Raw genomic sequence first — 22670 nt, forward strand, 5'->3', positions numbered from 1 at the left:
CTCATAGAAAATCCTAAGCATATAAAACCCACCTTATTTAGATGTGAAACCACTACTGAATTCACAATGTTGAAATGTATACCACTATGTTTTTTTGTCCACCCAACAGACACTTTATCAAGTACACCTTGCTTGTACTGGGCTAGACCCCCTTTTCTAGCCCAGTACAAGCAAGGTGCCTTTATCATCTTTGATATCAGGTAGGATGGATTAATGCTTTTATGTTGTTTGCACCAAATTAAAGCCCTACTAATCTTAATGTCCCAGCATAAGTCCACAGTCAACAGGCCAGGTAGTGTTTTTTCCCCAATTTTCTATTGTCCATTTTTAGCGAGTCCATGCAAACTTGTGCCTCTTCTTGGGAGTGATGCTCGGTGTGGTCGTATGCTGCTGTAGCCCATCTGCTTTAAGGTTTGTGCATTCATCATGTGTAATCAGTGGCTATTTGAATTACTGTTGCCTGCCTATCAGAGGAAATAAAAGTTAAAGATTCTAATTTTGACTCGACTTCTAATTAAAGTGAAGAAGTATTTAACTATTAGAAAAAAAAAATTAAACTTCACATTAATGGTTTCAGCTGTTTCCTTAGGTTTGTGTAACTTCAAAGTTTATTCTCCAGTTTGATGACAACTGCTGAAATGATCGAAAGCTTCAACACAATTATGACTGCAAGCTGAGCTTGTTTAAGCTACAACAGCAGCAATGTTTAAAGACAAACAAGAATTTTGAGACTGTCACTGAGCAGACATGGAGGCCTTTATTGTTTAACTATATTCATAGTACAGTGCCACATCTCTCATCCACTGTAGCCCCCGTCACACACATTAATCAACAACTTTTAACCACCATCGTGCACACACATACACATACACACACACACACTCACACTGTTTTCAATGTAAACATTGCAGGCTTAAAGAGTGATACAAAAAGCAGGTAGACAGTTTCTGTCAACAGCGTCCGCTCTTCCAGACGTACTCTAAGAGTTCAGAGGATGATGACACAAAAAATAAAAATTTTCTGGTTGTTCTTCTAGGGAACAAAAAAAAAAAAAAGAAGAAGTCAAATTTTCTCCCATCACTGTGGTCTCATACTCACACACTCACAGGATTCTCATTCAAGAAAATGGTTTTATCAAAGTGTACTTAAAGTGTTTTCTTTTGAATGCTTGCAGTAGGCAGAAGGGGGAAATAGTGAATTTCTGAAGTGAAATATCTAGCAATGATTATGTTCTTTATTCATAATCCTTCCTACAGGAAAAAGGCCTTGTGTGTCAGTTCCCTTGTGTGGTCACAGGATGAACATCTTCTCAATCCCGTCTGGAGCTGCATTACCTTTTAGCGCGTACAAAGTACAAGGCGTTGGTTTTAGGGTAGTATTTCACATTCTGTTTTTTGTCCATGAGGCCTCCAAAGATGATGAGCTCTCCCCTGCCCTGTACCACAGTGTGAAGGCTGGTCTCCGGTGGTCCTGTGACTGCAGGTGGAGTCCCGTTCCCATAAACTCTCCAAGACACTACCCCAGCAGACTTGGCTCGGGACACATCGAGCACATACATCTGCATGGGCTTGCAGTTGAGAGACTGGTACAGAGGTTTGCCTACGTTCAGGCTCTGCGGCGGATGATGACCGAGACGCCTCGCAATAGGCGGGATAGCATGTCCATCGGCTCCAGCCACCTGAGGAGGACTGGAGGAGGATGACGGAGGGGTTCCTGGAGGACCTGCTCCACCTCCAGGAGAAGGCCCCTGTGTCTGAAGGGAAGACGATGATGATGAAGACGGTACAGATGAGGAAGATTTGTTTTTCACTGCCTCCAGCCCTCGTCGTAAGGCAGCAGGGGACACTGCACCTGGTGGGGTGCATGGGGAGCCTGAGGGAGGTGTATGCAGGCCGTTGGTGCTGGGGACCTCAGGATGGTGAGCAGCAGAGGGGGGAGACTCCCATCCATAGTCAGTGGAGGAAGGCAGGTGAGGACGAGAGGGAGGAGATGCAGCCTGGGCTGGGCTGGTCCGTGGGGAAGGGGAGGATCCATTTATTAAGGGAGGAAGAGGAGGGCTTTCTGGGCCTTGTGAAGGAGATGGCTGCTGAGAGGAGGACGGGCTCCCGTCTCTGGCACCACCTCTCGCTGAAGGCCGAGGTCTCAGAGTGCCCCATCGGCCATTTACACACGGAGCCTCTTCAACAGCTCCCAGAACAACACCGGCAGCACCGCTCCGAACGGGAGACTGAGAGCGCAGGGAAGGAGGTTCAGGGCCCAGAGGGGCAGGTGTGGCACTTATGGGGGAGGGCCGAGAGTTAAGACTTGGGCTTAGCGGTGCCCGCCCAGATGGAGCCTGTGAGAAGACCACCACACACTGGCCCACCTTGTGTGTAAAAAAAGAACAAGTTGGGAAGAAGAAGCATTAGTGAACACTGTTTACAAGTATTCACAAAACTCAGGAGTGTACTATAAAGAGACATACTGGGTTAAGGAGGTATTTTGAAGGTAAAGTCAAAGAATGACTTTATGTTTTTTGTTTTTAACCTGGTCACAACAGTACCTTAAGATGAAGGCAGAACTGACCAGGGAACGTTTGTTTTAGAGTTTTCAAAAAAAAAAAAAAAAAAATCAGTTTCAAATGTCTCAACCTTTACCGATTACTTTCAAGGTAACCTGTTCCAAGTGCCATATAGATTATCTTAAACATACACCGATCAGAGGCATAACATTATGACCACCTGCCTAATACTGTGTTGGTCCCACTTTTGCCCTGACCCACCCACAGGCATGCACTTGACTACACCCGTCCTTTAAGTCTTGTAAGCTGTAAGGTGGGCCACCATGTGTAGGACATGTTTGTCCAACACATTGAACAGATGCTCGATCGGATTGAGATCTGGGGAATTTGGAGAGCAAGTTAACACCTCAAATTCGCCTTTTAGCTCCTCAAACCATTCCTGACCCATTTTTTCTTTGTGGCAGGGGTGGACAGGGGTCAGCATGAACACATTGACTGGTCTGCAGCTATACAGCCCCATGCGCAAAAACTGTGATCCTCTGTGTATCCTAACAACTTTGTCAGAACCTGCATCAGTGACCATAATATTATGCAGTGTATATTATACATGCAACCTACGTGCTTTGTAACACACACCTTTAATTGATGGCTAAGTCACACACACTCACCCTACATGCTGGGTGACACCACAACTCTGGGGCCCCATGGTCCTCGTTTTCCACCTGCAGCTGCTGCCACCTCCATGGTAGTGCATCCATGTGGAGAAGCCAGGCATCTTTAAGAAGCTATGATTAGGGGAAAAAACAAACAAATCAGTTCTCATGTTTAAAGGACCTGTTTTAAAACTGGAAAGAAAGAATAAAACTTACTGCATTCGGACCACCACATCCTCCCAAGATGAGCAGCGTCTGATCGTCTATCACAATCTAATGAATAAACATTTGAAGAGCATCATTTATTTCACATATAAAACATAGATGGACTTTTCTGGCACCTTTAGTAAATGCACAAAGAGACAAGTCAAAGTCAAAACTTCCACAGGGCTGTTAAAATGATTAAGCATCCCTGTTTAAATACTGAAGCCTTACTTGTGACTGGCCGCCTCGTGGGTGTGGTGATGGTCCAGATATGGGCGGTTTGGACCAGGACCACTGCTCCAGGTCGAGAACCCACACTTCATTACTCCTGTCATAACCAAAAGAGGACCAGTGGAAATTTTCATTCAGTAATACATCCCTGTTCATAACATCTAAATCTAAAAGGATTAGTAATCTATATTGAAATATAATTCCTGAGAGTCGAGTGTGGGAAGATTTACTGTACTTGGGAACAGTGATTACTGCCGTCTAAGATCACAGTCTGTACAACACATTGTTTCAGATCTAATTTAATTTGTTTCACATGTGTTAACCAACCAAGCGAAGCCTTTACAATGGCAACCTATTAACACCACTGTAGTTTAAATAAGCAAAAATTTAGACTAGTCTTTCTAATTGCATGCAGTCAATTACAAATAAAACCTTCTTACATCTGACGTGCTCCTAAAGATCCCCCGAACACTATCATGTTGTTTCCTATTACAGATGAAGAATGGCCTGCCATAGGTGGAGGTCCATGTGTCGTTACTATACAGTTCCACCTGAGACAGAGGAAAAAACAAAGTATATGGAAAAAGAAGACAATAATAATGAAATGTTTAAACTAGTTCATATTTGGCCACCATGTGTCAGTCACTCCTTCTCACCAGTTCTTTGAAGGAGAGTAGGTGTGGATTTCATCAAAAAAACGTTCTGGTTGGTGTAGTGGATAAGGGCTGGGGCGAGTCCATCCCCCAAACAGCACTAACAGATCTTTGTGCATCACTAGAGTCGCTCCAGCTTTAGGAGATGGATAAGAGCCTGTTTAAAGGAAATAAAACAATAATTATTGGAAAATAAGTATGCCAGATTTTTAAATAAGTCATCAATTACACATACATATCAGAAACTGTTTCCTCTTTGCTTTAACTCATACATTGTATAATTAAATCTGCTATTAAGCATCTGACTATTGTTCTCTCTAGCATGTCCTGCTGAATATGGGTGACTGGTCTTCAAAGATTTTTGACAGAAAATTGTGAAAGAGTGGAGTTTGACCCAAACCGTGAGATGAGATGTTATACCTCAAGGATGTAGCATTAATTATACAATAATTACATTTAGGAAAATAAAACAAATATAAACAGGCAGATCTGTAACCTAAACTCATCCAAACCAAACAATTTACCTGGCATCTCAACATGAAAAATCAGTTTTAAGATTAAAAACATGTTAACATAATGAGAATTATGGGAGCAGTAATTATGAGAAAATTGCCACCATGGATGGGACTAACAGTTTTGTCAAACTTTGTGCTGTAGCGGGGACACTTTAAATGACCATTAAAAACATGTTGAACTGTTTACTACACTCTATAAACCAAGGCAGAACCATTATGTTGCCATAGCAATACATCAAATAGGTAGGTTGCACTTTAGAGACTGGTTGGAGAACTATCCCCGTCCCCCACCCACCCACATCAACAGTAACCAGACAACTATGTTGGATATCTAGGTAAACCAAACTGTAACTACCCAAATGTATCTAAAAATCATAGCTTGTGTTCCCCAGGTTGAAATTCTGACCCAATCACATTTTCACCCAGATGTTGCTGACTTTTTCTCTTTATACTATCTCACTCCACTTCCTACAAGTATTTTCTCAGAGAGCCAACTCAACCTTTCAAGGAAACTGTCCCCACACAGCTCCCCTTACATAAGAAGCTACTTGTTTCCAGAACAGTTGTAAAAGGGGTTACAACCTCTGATTTGTGTTGTTCTTACCAGCCTGTGAAATTGTTACCTGAGGCCAAAGGGCGGATCCACTCCTTGCTGTTGAGGTCAAGTCTCCATAGGTCATTGAAGGCAGCATTGCAGCTACTCTGAGTGCAACCCCCAAACACATACATGGACTGATTTGAGTCATAATAACATGCACCTGCAACCCGCAAGAAGAGAGAATAAATACCCAGGGTGTATAGTTAAAGTCTCTGCACACAATGCTTTAAGGATCATCCTGTTCTTTATGAGATGGCACCAACAGCTTGTCTGACACTACATTTAAACCACTGTAATTAAAAGGGTTTATATTTGTATTACTCCAAGTGGCCTATTATGACAGTGACATAGCACAAATCAGCATTTTAAGATTTCAAAACAAAACTGATGAAAGAACATTTCACTTCAAATGCAGCTGGTGAAGAAAGAAAATGAAAAAAAATGAAGTTGCTAATAATCTATTTTAAGACGAGCAGTAGTCTATACGTGGATTAAATGTCTGATGCTGCTCTTTTCATGAGTCATCTACCACAGACTGAAAGCCCTTTTTAATTGCTGTACATTAAACTTATAATCTGATCCATACCTTAAATTACATCCAAACATTTAGAGGCTTCAGATCCATAAAAATGAAGTGGCATTTTATTTTGACTTGTAGGAAATAGACACACCAACCTATAAGTGGGACAAAATGCTTTTGACATGAACCATGGTAAAAGGGTCATATACTAACTGTGTGAAAAGCGCTGAGTGATGGGAGTTCCTGGATATGGGTATGTGCGACTTTCCCACTGGATATTACCCTCCTGGACAGCTCTCAAAAATCCATGGTAACACTGATAGGCAACACCTAGTTAGCAGAGAAAGTGTTCAAGAAACAGAAGGCAGAAAAGTGGAGAAAGCAGATTCTAAGCAAAGATAAACAAGCATCCACCTTATGATTAAATATTATGCAAACATGAGCGGCGTACCTTTAATGAGACGGTACCACTGCTTACAAACGAGTGCAGCGGTCTTGTGCTCCTGGTAAGGTGAGAGGAAGGACAGAATATACTCTAGAACTTCCTCCGGCAGCTCCACCATTGTCCTCCCTTCTCCTTTGGCACCACTGTCCATGTTCCCTTCTTGACAGGAGGACCCCATCTTTGCTTCCACTTCCTCCGTTATCCCAGCAGGCTCTGAACCTTCATCCTCTGTATCCATGGCAACATGTCCTCCTCCATCTTCATTGTCAGGGGAACGGGACATTATTGTCTGTTGAGACATTGGGAGACAGGCTATTGATGCTAAGGGGACTATTTTGAATCAACTAGATTTAATTGTGCTCTACACATTCTTACTGGAATCCACATTTTACAGATGCCTGTATGACTGATTCACTCAGCCTAAACATAGAGAGGGTGAAGGCTTTAAATTGGAAGAGATCTGCTCCTAGCCAAGAAACTCAATGACACTGCAAAGCTGCAATCAGCATAAAATTAGCGCTTGACGACCTTAAGTGTGATATCCACTGTTTAGAACGGTTGGAGTCCTTTCTTTGAGTATCTGGTCTGTCCACACCGGACGTTTCAGTTATATCATTAGCTACATCTAATTAGCTGCCGTTAGCCATCACATTATAATGCAATACTGGGTAGCTAGTGCTAATTATCGCCTAAAGCTAACTCACGATATTAGGGGAAGTAACGTCATATTTCATAAGGCTAAATGAGCTTTGATTTTTGCTACAAACTGCAATTTATCCAACTAACCAACCGGCTAATGGTACCGTATTGTGACCAAGAAAAAATATTTTGTGCTAGCTTTGGCTAACGCTAGTCAACTTGTCATGAGCATCCACGCTAACGTTAGCTAACATAAAAAGAACCTTTTGGCTAGCGGTGTCAAAGAAAAGGTGCATTTTCTCGACAACACCTCTGCTTTAAACAGCATAAAATCGCTCACTTCTTAGCTGTCTTGTCGACACGACATCCTCTCAGGTCAGCAGCCTTATTTGGTGTTACCACCCTCCTAACTGACGAGCTAGTCGAAACCTTCAGTCTTCTGCTAATAATCTTTGCTAACGCTAGCTCAACCACAGGCTATGTGTAATGTCAGTTTCCTTCTTTATTATACGCTGTCAGCTTCTCTCGGTGACTACGCCAGATTTGTCTTGTACCGTTGTTTAAGACGTATTCTTTTCAGGGCTCTGAGTGTGAAGCTTTCCTCTCCTCCTCCTCCCCGTTATCAGCTCCAAAGATTCCTCTGCAGCCTCCAAACAGTCGCCATCTTCCGCTGTGAACAGCGACCTCCTCCGCAGCTCAGCGACGCTCCGGTAGCCGCTAACCGTCTGTGGTACCAGGGTGGGTCCTCAGCCCCAAACAGCCGCCCAGGGCAACACGCTGTGTGTGACCTTTTTCAGCCATTCAATTATTAATTACTTTTTTTTTTTTTTAATTAAAAGCTAAGTTGAAATTTTGAGTAATTAAGTAAGAAAATGGAGAGCCATAACTACAAAAGTCTAAAATTTAAAATGCTAACTCAAAATGTAGTCTTTAGTCTAAAAGAATGTTCAGTTGCAGAAAAACCTTTCCATACCACTGTTAAGGTTTTTATAGTTGTATATTTATGTATTTTGTATATATATGTATAGTTTATTGAAGCAAAAAACAAAACAAAAACAGAAAACAAGAACAGAAGTCTTACCAAATAAGCCTGACATTCATAACAGCAGCATTATTAGATACACAACATAATGTAAGAAGATACCCAAAATAAAGTTTGAATTAAAACATATCTGGGGGAGATTTTCCTCAAGAGAAAAATAAATATATAAATATATGAAAAGATTAGAGATTAGATTAGATTGGATTAGATGCAACTTTATTAATCCCTCGGGTGGGTTCCTCCGGGAAATTCAGTTTCCAGTAGCAAAGCACAAAAGAAGTTGCATGTTACAGATACATTAAGGGGAATGAGAGTAAGGATATAAGCATAAATACACCATATATACACATATATAGATACAGAATATACAATATGGATAAATAGGATTACTCATTTGAGTGAGTATATTGCACAGTGATTATTGCACAGTCGAATATAAGAAAAAAAGACAAAACAAAAAACAAATATTTCACAGTGTAGAAAAGCACCTACAGCTCAGTTGTTCCCGCCCTCCCTTGTCCCCCTGTTTCCCCTCCCTCTCCCCTCCAGTGAGGAGTTAAACAGTTTGATGGCGTGTGGGACAAAGGAGTTTTTAAGTCTGTTGGTTTTTGACTTTGGGAGAAGCAGCCTGTCGCTGAATAGGCTCCTCTGATTGTTTACGACCGTGTGCAGAGGATGCCCGGCATTGTTCATAATGTCCATCAGTTTCTTTAAGGTCCTCTTCTCTGCCACTGTCACCAGAGTGTCCAGCTTCATGCCGACCACAGAGCCCGCCTTCCTGATTAGTTTCTCCAGCCTGGATGAGTCCTTCTTTGCTGTGCTGCTCCCCCAGCACACCACGCCATAGAAAAGTACTCCTGCGACCACCGACTGGTAAAACATCCTCAGGAGCTTCCTGCAGATGTTGAAAGACCTCAGCCTCCTGAGGAAGTACAGTCGGCTTTGGCCATTTTTATACAGGTGCTGTGTGTTGCATGACCAGTCCAGTTTGTTGTCCACCCACAGCCCGAGGTACTTGCATGTGTTGACCACCTCCACCTCCTCTCCCTCTATCTGAACTGGCAGTGGACCTGGTCTGGACCTCCCGAAATCCACAACCAGTTCCTTGGTCTTTGAAGTGTTGAGTTTCAGGTGGTTTGTGTGACTCCATGTGATAAAGTTCCTCACCAGGCTCCTGTACTCCTCTTCCTGGTCATCCCAGATACACCCCATGATGGCCGTGTCGTCTGCAAACTTCTGAATATGGCATAATTCAGAGTTGTAGCAAAAGTGCACTTTATTGCCAAATTTTAGTTGTTTAGTTGTTTTCGCAGCTTTCCAGTTGCTGGAGGTTGTAACAGTGTTGAGTTAAGATTTGAATTTTGCTGTAAAAAATTAAATAAAAGTTTCTTTTTGCTGAATTTACATTAATGAAATGTTGCAGCTTGAATGCATACCACGTTTTCCTGAACTTGAGCTTTAATTTTATTTATTTAATTGTTTTTTGCTTCTTTTTTTTTCCTGCTGGTACTGGCTGGTCTGAAGGTTCAACAGACCCATTTTTCAGTCTAGCTTTCCCCTGTGCATCTTCACACAGGATGACATTTTTCCGTGGGCTCGGGAAAGAACAACTCGTCCCACACATCTGTAAAAAAGAAACCTCTCCCCCAGGGTTTATACTGTTCACTCCAATGCAAGAGTTTGGCAGTCTTCGCAATCTGGGAAGCTTACTGGTTTCCAGCACCTATTGTATCTTGTATTTATTTAAAACAGTGAAAGGATAAAATGTGTCCTGTTGTTGTGATTAGAAAAATACATTTATATCACCAAAATACGAACATTTCCTTATTAGTGATCATTACATGTAACCTGAATACTTTTATCCTTCACAATTCACAATTAAACCTTCTGTATCTAAGGTACAATTAAAGTCACTGAATGACAGTAAAACATCTGTCATAGAAAACAGTTGATACCATTCTCTGTCAGTAGAAGGTGAAGGCATAACTATGCAGCAGTACTTATGCTGTCTTAGGTCAGCATTAGTACTGCTGTCAAGGCAAAGTACTGAATCATCCAATGAATAAAGAAATTGGCCTGTTCTTGTCTCAGGGTGATTTGGGGCATATTTTAAAGATATTAGGTGTAGAAATGTCTGCCTTTTCTTGAATGTAATGGAAATAAATGTTTTATCATGTTATGTTTTCTTCAGAAGATTGAAACAGGAGATGGGTGATGTTTAATAAAAGAGAAAAGAGTTCATATGTTCAAACAAAGAAGCAAACAAAACTTTACCAAAAGCAGTCTGCACTTGGCTGATGAGACTTTGATTGATGTATTTATTGAGACTTTGGATGTCTATAAGGCTGCGAGTCACTGTTATCATAACGTTCTTTTAATTGTTATGTATGTACTTTTCTTCCCAAAATTTTCCCAGAGTACAATATTAATTAATAAAGACTGAAACCAAGACTATAACTAAAAGAAGCTAAACTAAAACTAAACACTTTCAAAAAGATAAAAAAGTAAAACAAGAAAACTCACGCTGGAAACTAACTGAAATGAAACAGAATTAAAAGCAAAAAAACGTCCAAACGATATAAAAAATAAAACTAATTATGAATAACAAAATTATAATAACAGTGGTACAGACGCCTTCATTTGTTAAACCACTCCATTTGGAGGCAGCCTGTGGTTGACGTTACCTGTAGCTTACGTTATGACGTCATTTCCCTTCTTCGATTTGACGGTTAAACTTGAGAGGTGTAGTGAAGCTAAGTATTAAAGCATTGCAGGGACAGCGGTTTATAAAAACATAACGTCCAAGGGTGTTTGTTTTCCGTGTGAGCAGCAGCGGTGACCGGGGTTCATTTACTGAGGATTTTAAACAGCAGACAGCTGGTGGCGTTTGCTCTGAGTGTAGCTTTAAGCTAGCAGGCTAACACGAGGCCGGGGTAAAGGTTTGGGAATTTGTTTATCCAGCTTTTATCTCATCATAAAAAGGGACCCAGTGGCGGAGCTCCCTGTGGTTTGTACTTGAGCGCTTGCCGTCGTCTCATGCCCACTGTGGGGTACATTTAGCCGGTGAAGCGAAGAGAGCCAACCAGCTACCCAGCAGTCCCGTTTAAACATGGAGGATGAAGAGGTTGCAGAAAGCTGGGAAGAGGCGGCGGACAGCGGGGTGAGAGACGCTAACATACTGTGCTAAACAGGGATGTAACAGCACCCCGGCTTTAGTCTGACAGCCACCCAGGCACAGTGCAAGAGCTGTCGATAGAGTAGAGGCTTCCTGCGCCCAAAAACATTAGCGTTTTTTTTCCAGCCGAACTTCCTGGTTGAGTCTTGCAGGCCGTGCTGACACGGGACTGAGCACACCATCACATCAATTAATTTATCCAACTGTGGAAATAATCTGAGTAACGTCATTGTAGAAACAATATCGTAACATGTTCAGCTTTTTCCAGCAGCCCCCCCCCCCCCCCCCCCAAATGTGCCCTGAAATGAACCGTGTCAGCACCTTCGCAGTCTAGTGTGTGCCACTGATTGTAGAAAATAGTTTTATAAACAGCCGCTGGTTTGTACACATACATTTTTCTGTGTGTTTCCCAAAAAAATGAACCCTGCTAGATTTGATTGTGCTAAAGTGTAATGTGTCACTTGTGATCTAATTTGAGGTTCTCCGCAATAGCACCTAAGTGTCCTCGAAACACTGAGTTTGTGACTGTAGGGGGTTTCAATTAGTTTAGTAGCTTTTTTAAAAAGTTTTTTGTTTTTATCAGCTAAACACTACCTATGGATCTCAGCTTTATTGGTAAGCCTTTTTATGTGTTGTTTAGAAGAGTTTTCTGCCCTACTTTTGCATATTTGTTACACTCACGTAGAGTGTAATTGAGAAATTAATTTTTAATATTAGACATATTCAGAGCTGGAGTTGTTTGTGTATTTTGGATCATTGTCTTGCTGCATAATGCAAGTGAATTTGAGCTTTGGGGCATGAACTGATGGCAGGACATTCTCCTTCAGTCTTCCATGTTTGACTGTTGGTGTTATGTTGATTTTAGGAAGCGTTGTTAGTTTTATGGCAGATGTAACGGGACTCAAACCTTCCAAAAACTGAACTTTGGTCTCTACAGTCCACAGAATATTTTCCCAAAAGTCTTGGGTATCGTCAAGCTATTTTTAGGCAAATGTGAGATGAGCCTCTTTGCATTCTTTTTGGTCAGCAGTCATTTTTGGGGGCAATTAGGTCACAATCAAAACTGCAAGACAACATATATATGCATATATTAAGACTATCTTTAGGTTCTCCTCTACTGTTAAATACACATCCAAATTTCAGTTATCTCCTGTGCACCAACATGTTTTGGATACTTTCACATTTGTGTACTTTGTCATCTGGTTATGTGTGTATTTAGTTAGTTTATAATAATTATCATACTGCCAACAAAAAGCTAAAACACTGCACATTTACTATAGCAACAAAGACTTTCCCAGCATAAGGTATTTGATCAATTGCATGTGAGGCTGTCTTTGGTGATGAAGGTTTAATAAAGTCTGAAACACACAGAAAAGTTTTACCTGCTCTGCTGCGTTTGGTTGTCACTTAAGAGTGATTGTAGTAGGGTAATTGAGCCAGGATTGGAATGATATCCGGTCCAAATACCTGATAGGTGTATCTCTACAATGTGAACATGTTTGGTATACAGGATGATGTGAGGACAAAAGTAGAAATCGAGTTAATTATTGTATATATGTATTATATTTCCTCCTTCAGGAAATTGAGAGAAGACTTGAGGCAAAGCTGAAAATAAATCAGGAAGCAAAGTAAGTAACCAGAAGACAAAGTTACTGCTTTCTGCTTCTTTTTTCCCCAACAATATCTTTGTGAATATTTTTTTAAAACTTTATTGGCAAGACTAAAACTAAGGAAATGAAATTAACTTGAAACATGCCCAGACCTCTTCAAACACTAATGATTTTCTCATCTTTGCAGAAAGTCCAATTTGAAATCAGCCAGTTCACCTATACGAACTGCTGTCGTAGTCCAAGATGACTCTCTCCCAGCAGCACCACCACCTCAAATCCGAATTTTAAAGCGCCCTACAAATAACGGCAACACAGGAAACCCCGCTGCCTCGTCTCGTCCCGCTCAGCAGATGAAGTCTCTGGCCCAGAGAGAGGCAGAGTATGCAGAAGCCCGAAGGAGGATTTTGGGTAGTGCTTCTTCAGAAGAGACGCCTCAGGACAATCAGTGCAAGGACAGGTGAGTTGTAATGTCTGCAAAATCAACTGTGACAACAAAATGTTTTGAAGAAGACACCTAAAAGAGAAAAACACTGTTTTGTAATGTATTCTAATTTTTCTCTTACCATTATTAGGCCAGCTTGTATGAGTGTGCAGCAACCACTGGAACCAGTTCGTTCAAACAATCACGTGATCCGTCAACCCAACGGCCCGGATGGCACCTCAGGCTTCCGACTGTGCAGATAGGCAGGAGCTGCCTGATTCAAGACACGGATGTCTTCCTGAGAGGGCACAGAGGGTGCAGTGAGGAGTGTTGTGTGTGGTATGAAGAGCAGAGCGGTGGGACGAAATAAAATTTGACAGACGTTAGACATTTGAAGATGTAGCATGGATTTAGATGAACTTCTCCACCCTCTCTCTTCTCTGCTTACTGGTGTGGTCTTTGCCTTTTGCCTTGTCTTTTCCCTCTGTGGAAGCTTACAAGGGGCTGGCAGAGATCAGCCAAAGATCCGAAATCCTTTGTGTTCCACACTGTGAGCAGGCTTTCGCCTCACATTCCTACACACTGTGTTACTTTGACGTACCATGAGGTGCCCTATGATTTTAGGTCTGATTGGCCGGCCGAGTGCCAGGACATCAGGTGTCTGTCTCTTCAGGGAGAATACGGAGAGCTTGCAGATTTGTGGGACCTCCCCAGAAAAGGCAAGCACACGAGGTGGCCTTTCCACTGATGAAGCGTGGGTCATGGCTGGGTATCCACCGGGGTACTGGCCTTAATTTGTCGGGTTCATTTGGAATGAAATGCTTGACGGTGCCATAAATTTATTGCGTGTTCAGCAGCTTGAGTGAGCAGCAATAAAAAAAAATAAAAAAAAAATTGTACTGATGGAGCCTTTTGGTGCCTAGCAGTGTGCTTTTAATACTGTAGTCGATGGCAGTGGCTCAGGCCACAAGTGTCCACAATCCTCTGTAAGGCACAAGTGGCCCTTAAAGAAATGCCCGGTGGGCACACAGCCTGTGGCCAAAAAGAATAGAGCTGAAGGACAGTATCACTAAATCTAAGCTTATCTAAGCAATAATGATGAAATTACTCCCTTTTTTTCTTTCTCTTTTAAAATGTTGCCCTTTTTCTGTGCCGTTTCTTTTTGTTCACATATGGTTTTAAACACTTCATATTGTTCATGTGTTTCATTTCTGACACATAGTACGTATAAGTCAGGTGATCTGTAGTGTGTAAGAGCCTAGAAGATGTAGTCTGCATAGTCGTGTCATATTCAGTTATATCTAATTGGCAGAAGACATGAACTGAAAGTTTAAAGTGTGTTTAAAAAAAAAAAAAAAATGTTCCTGTGTTGTTCCTTTGCTGTTTCGGAGCAGCTCAGCTCTGGAGTTGATGATGATTTTGGTGGGTTTTCGTACCGGCTGCAGTTTGCTGATTTATTACCTACAGTTAAGAGTTGTATTAATTATTCAGAAATAATTATTTCAAGCTCAGCCTAGATGGGGATATCATCTAAAGTTTTGTGTTGGCAAATATTCTTCCAGGGCCAGGAAACCTTAAAGAAAATGGTGTTCTTTACCTAATATCATCTTACAGTGTGGTCTGCTTGTTTGGGACCAATTTAAAATAAGAGTTTGCCTGCAATAACATGATAGTATAGGCAAATCCTGATGAATAACCAGTGCTGACACTTGTAGTAAACAGTACATGAGCCTGCGGCAGGTTTTCAACCTTTCTACGCTGTTATGCCTTAAAAGATAAACAATCCTTGGTCTCCATCACACGCTCTCCAGCAGGTAGTGCTCATACATATTTGGAGCTTTCTGTGAAAGGTTATTTATGTCACAAGTAAACTGCAGCACAGCACAGGAGCACATTTATCAACATGGCTGGAAGTGTTGCATTTGTGCCACTTATTCCTGCTTCAAAAAGTAGAAGTTTTTGTTTTAGGAGATTATCTACAATGAAAAGGAGGACGTTTGGACCTACAACATCTAGATGATGTGCTACTAATACAGCGTTCCCTGGGATCCTATTCAATTATTGTAACAAAATCAGTTTCTAATCAGTTTAAACTGAAAAGGAGAAATAGTCATCCTGTACCTGTGTGATGTACCCATGATGCTTTGCTGAAGTCATTCATAGCCACCTGTCTAGTGTGAAGCTCATTTTATGTCATCATTGTTTTGAAGCTTTAGGGGGAAAAAGCTCATTAAATTTGAACACCCTTTAATAAACACACTCAGCGGTACAACTTGCTTCATGTGTTGTTATTTTAGAAAACACAGTAGTCTTTCATATGCTGCTCAGAATAATGAAGGGGGCACTGGATCAGCACAGTCTAAGATGGACTTCAGGGATATCAGTATGCGTGTGCGGAGGCACCAACAATCCATGATCAGATCCATGATCTGTTTATAACTATCCACTGCATCCGGTGAACTTTTGGGAAAACATGCAACAAACATGTGACTTTTTCTGCTCTAGCTTTTCACCCTCAATGGAAAAACAACCCACATGAAAATAATTTGCTACTATGACTGTCCCCATGGTGACAAATTAATCTAATATTAGAGGGAATGCAGGAAAATTTGCTTAACACTTCAAAGATTGGGTCACCAGTTTGTCTTCAAACAATCACTGAAAAAAGTTTAGTTTGCTGTAATATTTCCCATTTGTACTGGGCATGAAGAGATGAAAATGATTTTTAGGACAAACCTCACATAATGCATATTTTGTGTTATTTAGTACTGTGTAGTAATGTATTGTATCAGGAAGGAAATACATGAATTCACTGGCTTCTAATACATTTCGCACAGTAAGAAGGATTGAAATACGATATGTATCATTTTTTATAAGAGGAGAATAATTTCAGTGTTCTTATGGAAAACTTCCTGTTCTTTCTCTATTTATATACATTATACTGTTCTTTCTAGGCTATTCTAAGTTCTTATTGACAGACTGTGACGTACTCTTTAGGCGCTTATACATCCTGGCCGGAGGTGGCGCTGTTAAGGTCCGGTTAGCCTGGTTCAGCAGGACAGAGCCGAGGGTCCATTGAAAGTCGGAAGTTGGTTTTGGGTTAGCGAAACTTGACAAGATGGCAGAAGACAACAGCTACGAGTCAATGCTCTGTGTAAAGCCAGAGGTCCATGTTTACCGGATCCCGCCGCGGGCCTCTAACCGCGGATATCGGTACGTGCTAATGTTTTTAACTGGCGAGAGCAGCCAGACTTTTGATAGCGGGCTAATTTTGCAGGTATGCGCCCATTATCGGACAGCAGTTTGTCAGGATAGTTTGTTAGGTTTTTGTCATTCGATTACTGCTTTTACGGGTAGCCAATATATACTTTTAATATAAAAATATAATTTTAACTGTATCAGCTCACGGAAATGGGACTTCAACATCCTGTCGTCTTACCTGCGACTTGCACCTGTTGGCGTTTAAAAGCTTACTTCTCACGTCGATGACACGCAGATGTAACGCTGTAGCTTTGGTCTGATTGGCCGGCCAAAATGTTGATTTTAAGTATCTGTCCAATGATAGATGCAGATGCTCAACTTTAACGCTAGTAGAAAATTATTCTTGTTTTTAGTGTCTTAGTTTGAAATGTGTCGTTTGTTTTAGTGGAGTCACGTCTTTGCTCCTAAACAATTTGTTGAAAACGTCTTCTTACAAAAGGGAAAATCACACATTAAGTTCTTTTCTCAGTTAATTAGTTGTATAAGTACACAGTTTTAATGCCGTAGACACAACAGTTAACAACTACATTTTAATGGCTTTAACATCTGTAAGAGTAGATAGAGCTCATGTCTCATTTTAGTCTGACTTGAAGCTTTCATTTCCCTTCCTCCATCAAAAGTAGCAGCTGGCAGTGACTGGGTCAGCTGTTTTCATAGAGGATTACACCACTTTCACAAGTAGATATGTGTTTCCTGTTTTTCTAGTGCTGCAGACTGGAAGCTGGATGAACCTGCGTGGAGTGGAAGGTTGAAAATAACTGCCAAAGGAAAGATGGCCTACATTAAGTTAGAGGATAAAAATACAGGTAGGCAGAAAAAGGACTGCTTTAATTAGAGAAGTAAGAAAGAAGACTAAGAAGAAGGAAAAAAATTGGTAGTAAACCCCAAACTAGACTGTAGTAACTAGTTAACAGTTAGGTTTGTGTCTTCATAGTTGTGTCTTACAATACGTTGACGGTTTAAATATATGGTTCAAAACCAGTATTTAAAGTGGGATTTGGCAAAGGGGATCTGGTAAAGTGTAACAGCATGATTCACCTAGAAAGGAGTCTCATAGTTACTATAGTTTTCTATGCTGAGGTCCTGTAGGTTTGTTTTCATTGCGAACAGGCTGTGATTAGCTGACCTGTCCTGCTTTGGCTCTGACGTCTTCTCCTCTTAGTGGATTTATCCAACTGCATTTGACGATATACACTTGTGGTCACAAGTTCACGTAAATCATGAGTGTTAATGTCATGGTAATCTGGGGCATTTAATGATTTCTTTGAACTGTTCGTGTTCCAGGGTGGAATGATTACACAGTATACATCCTTAATTACTTTAAAAAACAACCTTAGGATGTGCAAGCTTGAATATAATTAGAATTCTTTTAAATATGTACATGCACCCCTACTAATAGGCTTGACCTCGGGGCTTTGGGAAAATCATTCCAGAAGCTTAATGTTAGCCTGCTTTACCAATTCCAAAACCAGTTTTGATGTGTGTTTGGGAACATTGTCCTTTTGGAACACCCAACTATGTTCACGTTTCGACCCTCCGGAAAGAAGGGTGGAAACTTGATCTGATCTGAAGTGATCCGAGATAAAGTTGAAGAATTTGGAGGTAGTCCTCTGTCTTCATTGTTCCATCTACTTTGTGCAATGTACTGGTATCACTGGCGGCAGAACAGCTCCAGAGAATGATGCTACCACTACAGTGTTTGACAGCTGGTATAATGTTCTCAGTTTAAAAGTCCCAGCTTTACTCCTCTAAACATAACTCTTGTCATTGTGGCCAAACAGCTCAGTCTTTATCTCATCTGACCCCAAACCTTTTCTCCAGAAGGCATTTTACTTGTCCGTGTGAGGAGCTGCAAATTTCAGTCGAGTTTGAAAGTGCTGATTTTGGAGCAGGGGCTTCTTTCTTGGTCGGCGTCCTCTCTGTGGTGATGTAAAACTGGTTTCACTATGGACAGCAATGCTGTTCCAGCAGATGTCAGTTCATGGCACGCTTGAACATTGGGGCTTTCTGGGTTTTTCCTGAACATCCTCACCAATTTCTTCTCATCTGAGGGTGAAAGTTTGGATTTTCTTCCAGTCCTTGGCAAAGTGGTGACACATCCAAAAAACTATTCAATTGCACTTGCATACAGTTGTTTAGTAGAGACCTTCCCAATGTGTGTAAATTTAGAATCCTCACATCTTTGCTGAGTTCTTTGGACTTTCCCATTATTTTTAGTATTGGTCAATACAATGAGTCTATAAAGGTCTATGTTGTACAATCATTACCCCCTGGAAACGGAACAAATCAAATAAACCATTAAAAGCCATAATTACTGTGACGTTCATGGCCACAATGAGTGTGTGTGCAACCTTCTGACCATAGCTGTGTGAACAAATGTTATTGACTTTCATGGTTGCTTTGCAACCTGTAGCCAATGAGTGTCAAAAATGCAAAGGAGTAGGTCCTGTTATTAAGAACTAGCTTGTGTCTTTGAACTATTTTACTTAGATTACCTTTGTCTTTGTTGCGCACTGAGATATAAAGCTGCACGTATAGAACCACAAATTACATCCAGCAAAAATAGTTTAAAGGGTTTTGGGAATACATTAAAACAGTTTGCAGTTTCGGTGATTGTTACCAGGTCAACCTTTTACATTACAGCATGACATATTTTTACAGGGTTATCAAAGCTCCTTTTCAGAAACCTTGCTGTCTTGTTTTGTTTTATTCAGTCATCTCAACTTGACAGCTTGTTGGTAACAGAAAATAACCCTGGGGCTTTGTTTGGTGTAAATTTACTCTTTGCAGGAGAGCTGTTTGCACAAGCTCCAGTCGAACAGTATCCAGGTTGTGTCGTGGAAGCAGTAACAGACTCCAGCAGGTATTTTGTGATCCGGATAGAGGATGGCAACGGTAAGACAAAGTATTTGGAACGGCATGTTTTGTTTCGTTAAGGGCATGCTCCACATTTTGTTGAGCTTGACTTAATCTCAGTATTTGTTTTGTACAACTTAACTTTTGTAATCTCATAGTCCCAGTTTCCTGTAAACTGTGTGCCCTGTAGTATGTGCGTTGTGATTTATAGATGTAAGGTTGAACCCGTGTGAACTAACTGTATAAATATCCTTTTTTTCCCCCCTTAAAGGACGTCATGCTTTTATTGGTCTGGGTTTTGCTGATCGTGGAGACTCATTTGACTTCAATGTCGCTTTACAAGACCATTTTAAGTAAGTCGCCATCTATTACGTTAGCTTTTTATTTTAATTTTATTGTCCAGTTTGGGCCAAGCTTTAGGTTTATTTGAGTCCCACATCATCACTCCTCTACCTCCGTGCTTCACAGTTCAACTGAGGTGTTTGATCTGTTGTGTTTGGGGCTTTTGCCACACAGCTCCACTTGTGTCTCTTATTTCCAGCAGACATTGTTCCAGAGGTATTGGGGTTTGTTTAGATGCAACTTTACAACCCCAAGCTGTGTTACTAAGTTCTTTTTAAAGGGAAGAGGCTTTCTGACATGTCTGACATTTTAACCCTTATTGACTGAAATGGTTCAAATGTAACTAGAAGTTAAGCATCTTAACTTCTAGTCTAATTTTTGTTTATGTGTATCAATAACCAGATTGATTTAGCAATAATAATTATTCTGCTTTCAATTTTTAAAGGTGGGTCAAACAAGAAGGTGAGCTCGCAAAACTGGAAGCTTCTCAGAGCGCAGCCCCTAAACTGGACCTGAGCTTCAAAGAGGGACAGACCATCAAAATCAGCATCGGGGTGAGCACACAGCGGAAGATTGCAGATTGAATGATGACGCGACAGGTTTCCCAGGGATTTAAAAAAGTTACTCGTTTACATTAATGAATGTATCATGCCTCAGCATTCAAACAGGCTTTTAAAGCACTGTAGGGGAAAAGTCACCACTCTGATTGTCAGCGTAGTTTCTGGATTATTTCCAGTCTTTAGGAATCAAAGTTGCTCAATTACATGAAAAATCATAAACTTGATTATTTAACTCTGTCTTTTAAGAAAAATAGTACTTGTTGTACCTCACAGACTCCTGTGTTTCCAAACAGATAAAACGGTTTTACGACTTTTGTTAATCAAAGTTTGAACCTTGCACAACTGAGTGCCTAAGAGGTCAAATACTTAAAAATACGACTCTCTGTTACAGAACATCAAGAAGAAGGACGCAGGTGGTGCCAAACCACGGCCCATGGCTGGTGGCCTGCTCCCTCCTCCACCTGGAGCAAAGGCTGGAGGTATCCTGCCACCTCCGGCAGGAGCACAGACAGTCCCGCTTGCACAGACGAACACCGGTGATCACGATGCTTCTCAACCGCAGCAGCTTTTTACACAAATACGTGCTAACTGTAACGATGTTTATACCAACACGGATTTCTTTTTGTCTCCAAATCCAGCTCCTCTTCTAGACTTCGGCTCGCCTGTCCCTGCACCCCAGCCCAGCTCCGACGTGTGGGGAGATTTCACATCCGCGGGTTCCAAGTAAGACATCACCTACACCTCTGTGTGCCTCAGCGTTACATCCATCCATCTTTGTTTGATTTCTTTATTTTATTTCTGTGTGTGTTCATCAATCTCCCATCCTTTACCCCACCCCTCTCATCCACAGCTCCAGTACAGATGCTGTCAAGTCAGGATGGGTGCAGTTTAGTTGAGCTGTAAGAAAACGTGCAGACACTCAGGTTCCAAACATTCCACGGACAGGACGATTGTGGTGAAAGATTTATAATTTTTCAAAAAAGAAAGTAAGAGGGGAACTGTTAGGAGACTCATTTGCTGCACTTACTCTCACTCCCTCTGACAGCACACTCTGGAAGAACAAACGTTAAAATGTGTATATTTTTACAATCTCCTGTTTCCCCACACTCTGCTATGCAGTAGGATCGATATTTTTAAATAGTCGGGTAACCACTGAAGTGTAAATGAAGTGTCCAAAAAGGTCGTCTCTTCACACTAACTTGATCAGCTGTTTCTCTATAGCTTTAAATCAGATGCTCCCATGTTTTCATCTTCAATCTGTCTATAATTATGAGTAGATTTGATTGTGCCTACGTGCTCTTGCGCTGTCCTTTAATGGTCTGATTTCACCAGCACCGTTTAGCTTAAGGTTTTTTGGTGGACATTTGAGAAAATAGTTGGAATGTCCCTGTTTTGTTTAGCTGTTTACAAAAATGTGTTGTTTTTCTGCTTATAGCTTCTCCCATCTTTCTGATTCTTCTTTTAGTACACCTGTTGAAGCTTTATTGAACATTTATAGTTAGTTTTACATTAACTTTCCTACGCCCTCATTATTATTATTTTTTTAATCATATGTCGGGGTAAAAAAAATCATTTCTGTCTGTCGTTCAAAGCGTCTATGTGTCTTGTTGGTGTGTTTGTCCTCCGTGTGTCTTTACCTCACGTTTTAAATTGTGCCTTTTACCCAGCTGAAACTTCCTTACCCCTGTTGGCAATTGCATCGACTGTTTGATTAAGTGCCTTCCTGAAAAAAGTATATTGTATAAAATATAAACCTATGTCTTCTTGTAAATAAACTATATATATTTCAGTGGTGTTGAGTTTTTGATTTTAAATAGGAAGGTTGGTGGTTCAGTCTCTGGCTGCTCCAGTCACAGAGCCTGTGAATGACACATGCTGTATAAAGTGCTTTGGGTAAACAAGTACAGTAGGAAGGTGCTTTATCGATGAAGTCGAGACCACTGTCAGGGTTAGGGATAGTTGTATAATTTTCAAGGTCTACAATCAAGAAGCGCTTTCATGTATGTAAACAGAGGATTTACATTAAGCTCCAAACCACTGTTTACACTCGAGAGCAGGAAGGACAGATAAGACTTTACCAGAAAACGCATAAAAGAGCCCGCACAGTGCTGAAAATGGATAAATCACTAGATGGATGAAGCCAAGATTAACTTGTGTCAGAATGATGGGAAGGAAAAAAAAACATGCACCAAACCTTACAGACACCAAACTGAAACAGATTCAGCTGAAAAACATTTAGACATTTAACGTTTCCTGTGAAGTAAGTGTGATCGGGATTTATTTACTAGACTACAGGTGTCTAATATCAGTTCATTAATACAGTTTGGCACAACACATGTCAGGGGTTGGTTTTAGCATGGGGGGGGGGGGGGCAGCCAGGACCCTTACTGGATACCACCGGCATGCAGGAATCGAACTTGCAACTCCTGCTCCAAAGGTGTGCAG

The 22670-nt window shown here is 41.1% G+C and overlaps 3 protein-coding genes across 4 annotated transcripts; 2 read left to right on the plus strand and 1 right to left on the minus strand.

The window, feature by feature from the left end:
* Positions 1-738: 738 nt before the first annotated feature.
* fbxo42 (F-box protein 42) lies at positions 739-7734 on the minus strand. 2 transcript variants are annotated; one of them, XM_082532998.1, is made up of 10 exons: positions 7513-7734; positions 6326-6608; positions 6088-6204; positions 5380-5514; positions 4245-4398; positions 4029-4139; positions 3589-3685; positions 3370-3426; positions 3169-3285; positions 739-2365 (listed from the first exon to the last, which is right to left on the minus strand). In XM_082532998.1, exons 2-10 carry the CDS (start codon positions 6600-6602, stop codon positions 1331-1333), a joined length of 2100 nt encoding a protein of 699 aa, XP_082389124.1. In that variant the 5' UTR covers positions 6603-6608; positions 7513-7734; the 3' UTR covers positions 739-1330. The 2 variants fall into 2 exon arrangements, with proteins under 2 accessions (XP_082389124.1, XP_082389125.1); XM_082532999.1 differs by lacking the exon at positions 7513-7734 and adding an exon at positions 7299-7505.
* A 2934-nt stretch (positions 7735-10668) lies between these two features.
* On the plus strand, positions 10669-15478 carry LOC309706037 (SUZ RNA-binding domain-containing-like). Its single transcript, XM_082532236.1, has 4 exons — positions 10669-11160; positions 12754-12803; positions 12973-13242; positions 13358-15478. Exons 1-4 carry the CDS (start codon positions 11110-11112, stop codon positions 13467-13469), a joined length of 483 nt encoding a protein of 160 aa, XP_082388362.1. The 5' UTR covers positions 10669-11109; the 3' UTR covers positions 13470-15478.
* A 788-nt stretch (positions 15479-16266) lies between these two features.
* Positions 16267-22014, plus strand: necap2 (NECAP endocytosis associated 2). The gene is made up of 8 exons (XM_082532235.1): positions 16267-16419; positions 17173-17273; positions 19258-19362; positions 19595-19676; positions 20111-20219; positions 20617-20761; positions 20864-20948; positions 21076-22014. Exons 1-8 carry the CDS (start codon positions 16325-16327, stop codon positions 21119-21121), a joined length of 768 nt encoding a protein of 255 aa, XP_082388361.1. The 5' UTR covers positions 16267-16324; the 3' UTR covers positions 21122-22014.
* The last annotated feature ends 656 nt before the right edge of the window (positions 22015-22670 follow it).

Source organism: Aulonocara stuartgranti (genome assembly GCF_965226115.1).
Source record: "Aulonocara stuartgranti genome assembly, chromosome: 5".
In the NCBI taxonomy this organism is placed as follows: Eukaryota; Metazoa; Chordata; class Actinopteri; order Cichliformes; family Cichlidae; genus Aulonocara; species Aulonocara stuartgranti.

Bases quoted from the DNA above. Each gene is read 5' to 3' on its own strand.
- LOC309706037 (XM_082532236.1), top strand. From the start codon at position 11,110: ATGGAGGATGAAGAGGTTGCAGAAAGCTGGGAAGAGGCGGCGGACAGC. The intron at 11,161-12,753 runs GTGAGAGACGCT...TTCCTCCTTCAG, and splicing joins AAGAGGCGGCGGACAGCGGG to GAAATTGAGAGAAGACTTGA. The intron at 13,243-13,357 runs GTGAGTTGTAAT...TACCATTATTAG, and splicing joins GACAATCAGTGCAAGGACAG to GCCAGCTTGTATGAGTGTGC.
- fbxo42 (XM_082532998.1), bottom strand. From the start codon at position 6,602: ATGTCCCGTTCCCCTGACAATGAAGATGGAGGAGGACATGTTGCCATG. The intron at 6,205-6,325 runs GTACGCCGCTCA...TCTGCTAACTAG, and splicing joins GTGGTACCGTCTCATTAAAG to GTGTTGCCTATCAGTGTTAC. The intron at 3,286-3,369 runs GTAAGTTTTATT...CCCTAATCATAG, and splicing joins GATGTGGTGGTCCGAATGCA to CTTCTTAAAGATGCCTGGCT.
- necap2 (XM_082532235.1), top strand. From the start codon at position 16,325: ATGGCAGAAGACAACAGCTACGAGTCAATGCTCTGTGTAAAGCCAGAG. The intron at 16,420-17,172 runs GTACGTGCTAAT...CTGTTTTTCTAG, and splicing joins GCCTCTAACCGCGGATATCG to TGCTGCAGACTGGAAGCTGG. The intron at 19,363-19,594 runs GTAAGACAAAGT...CCCCCCTTAAAG, and splicing joins CCGGATAGAGGATGGCAACG to GACGTCATGCTTTTATTGGT.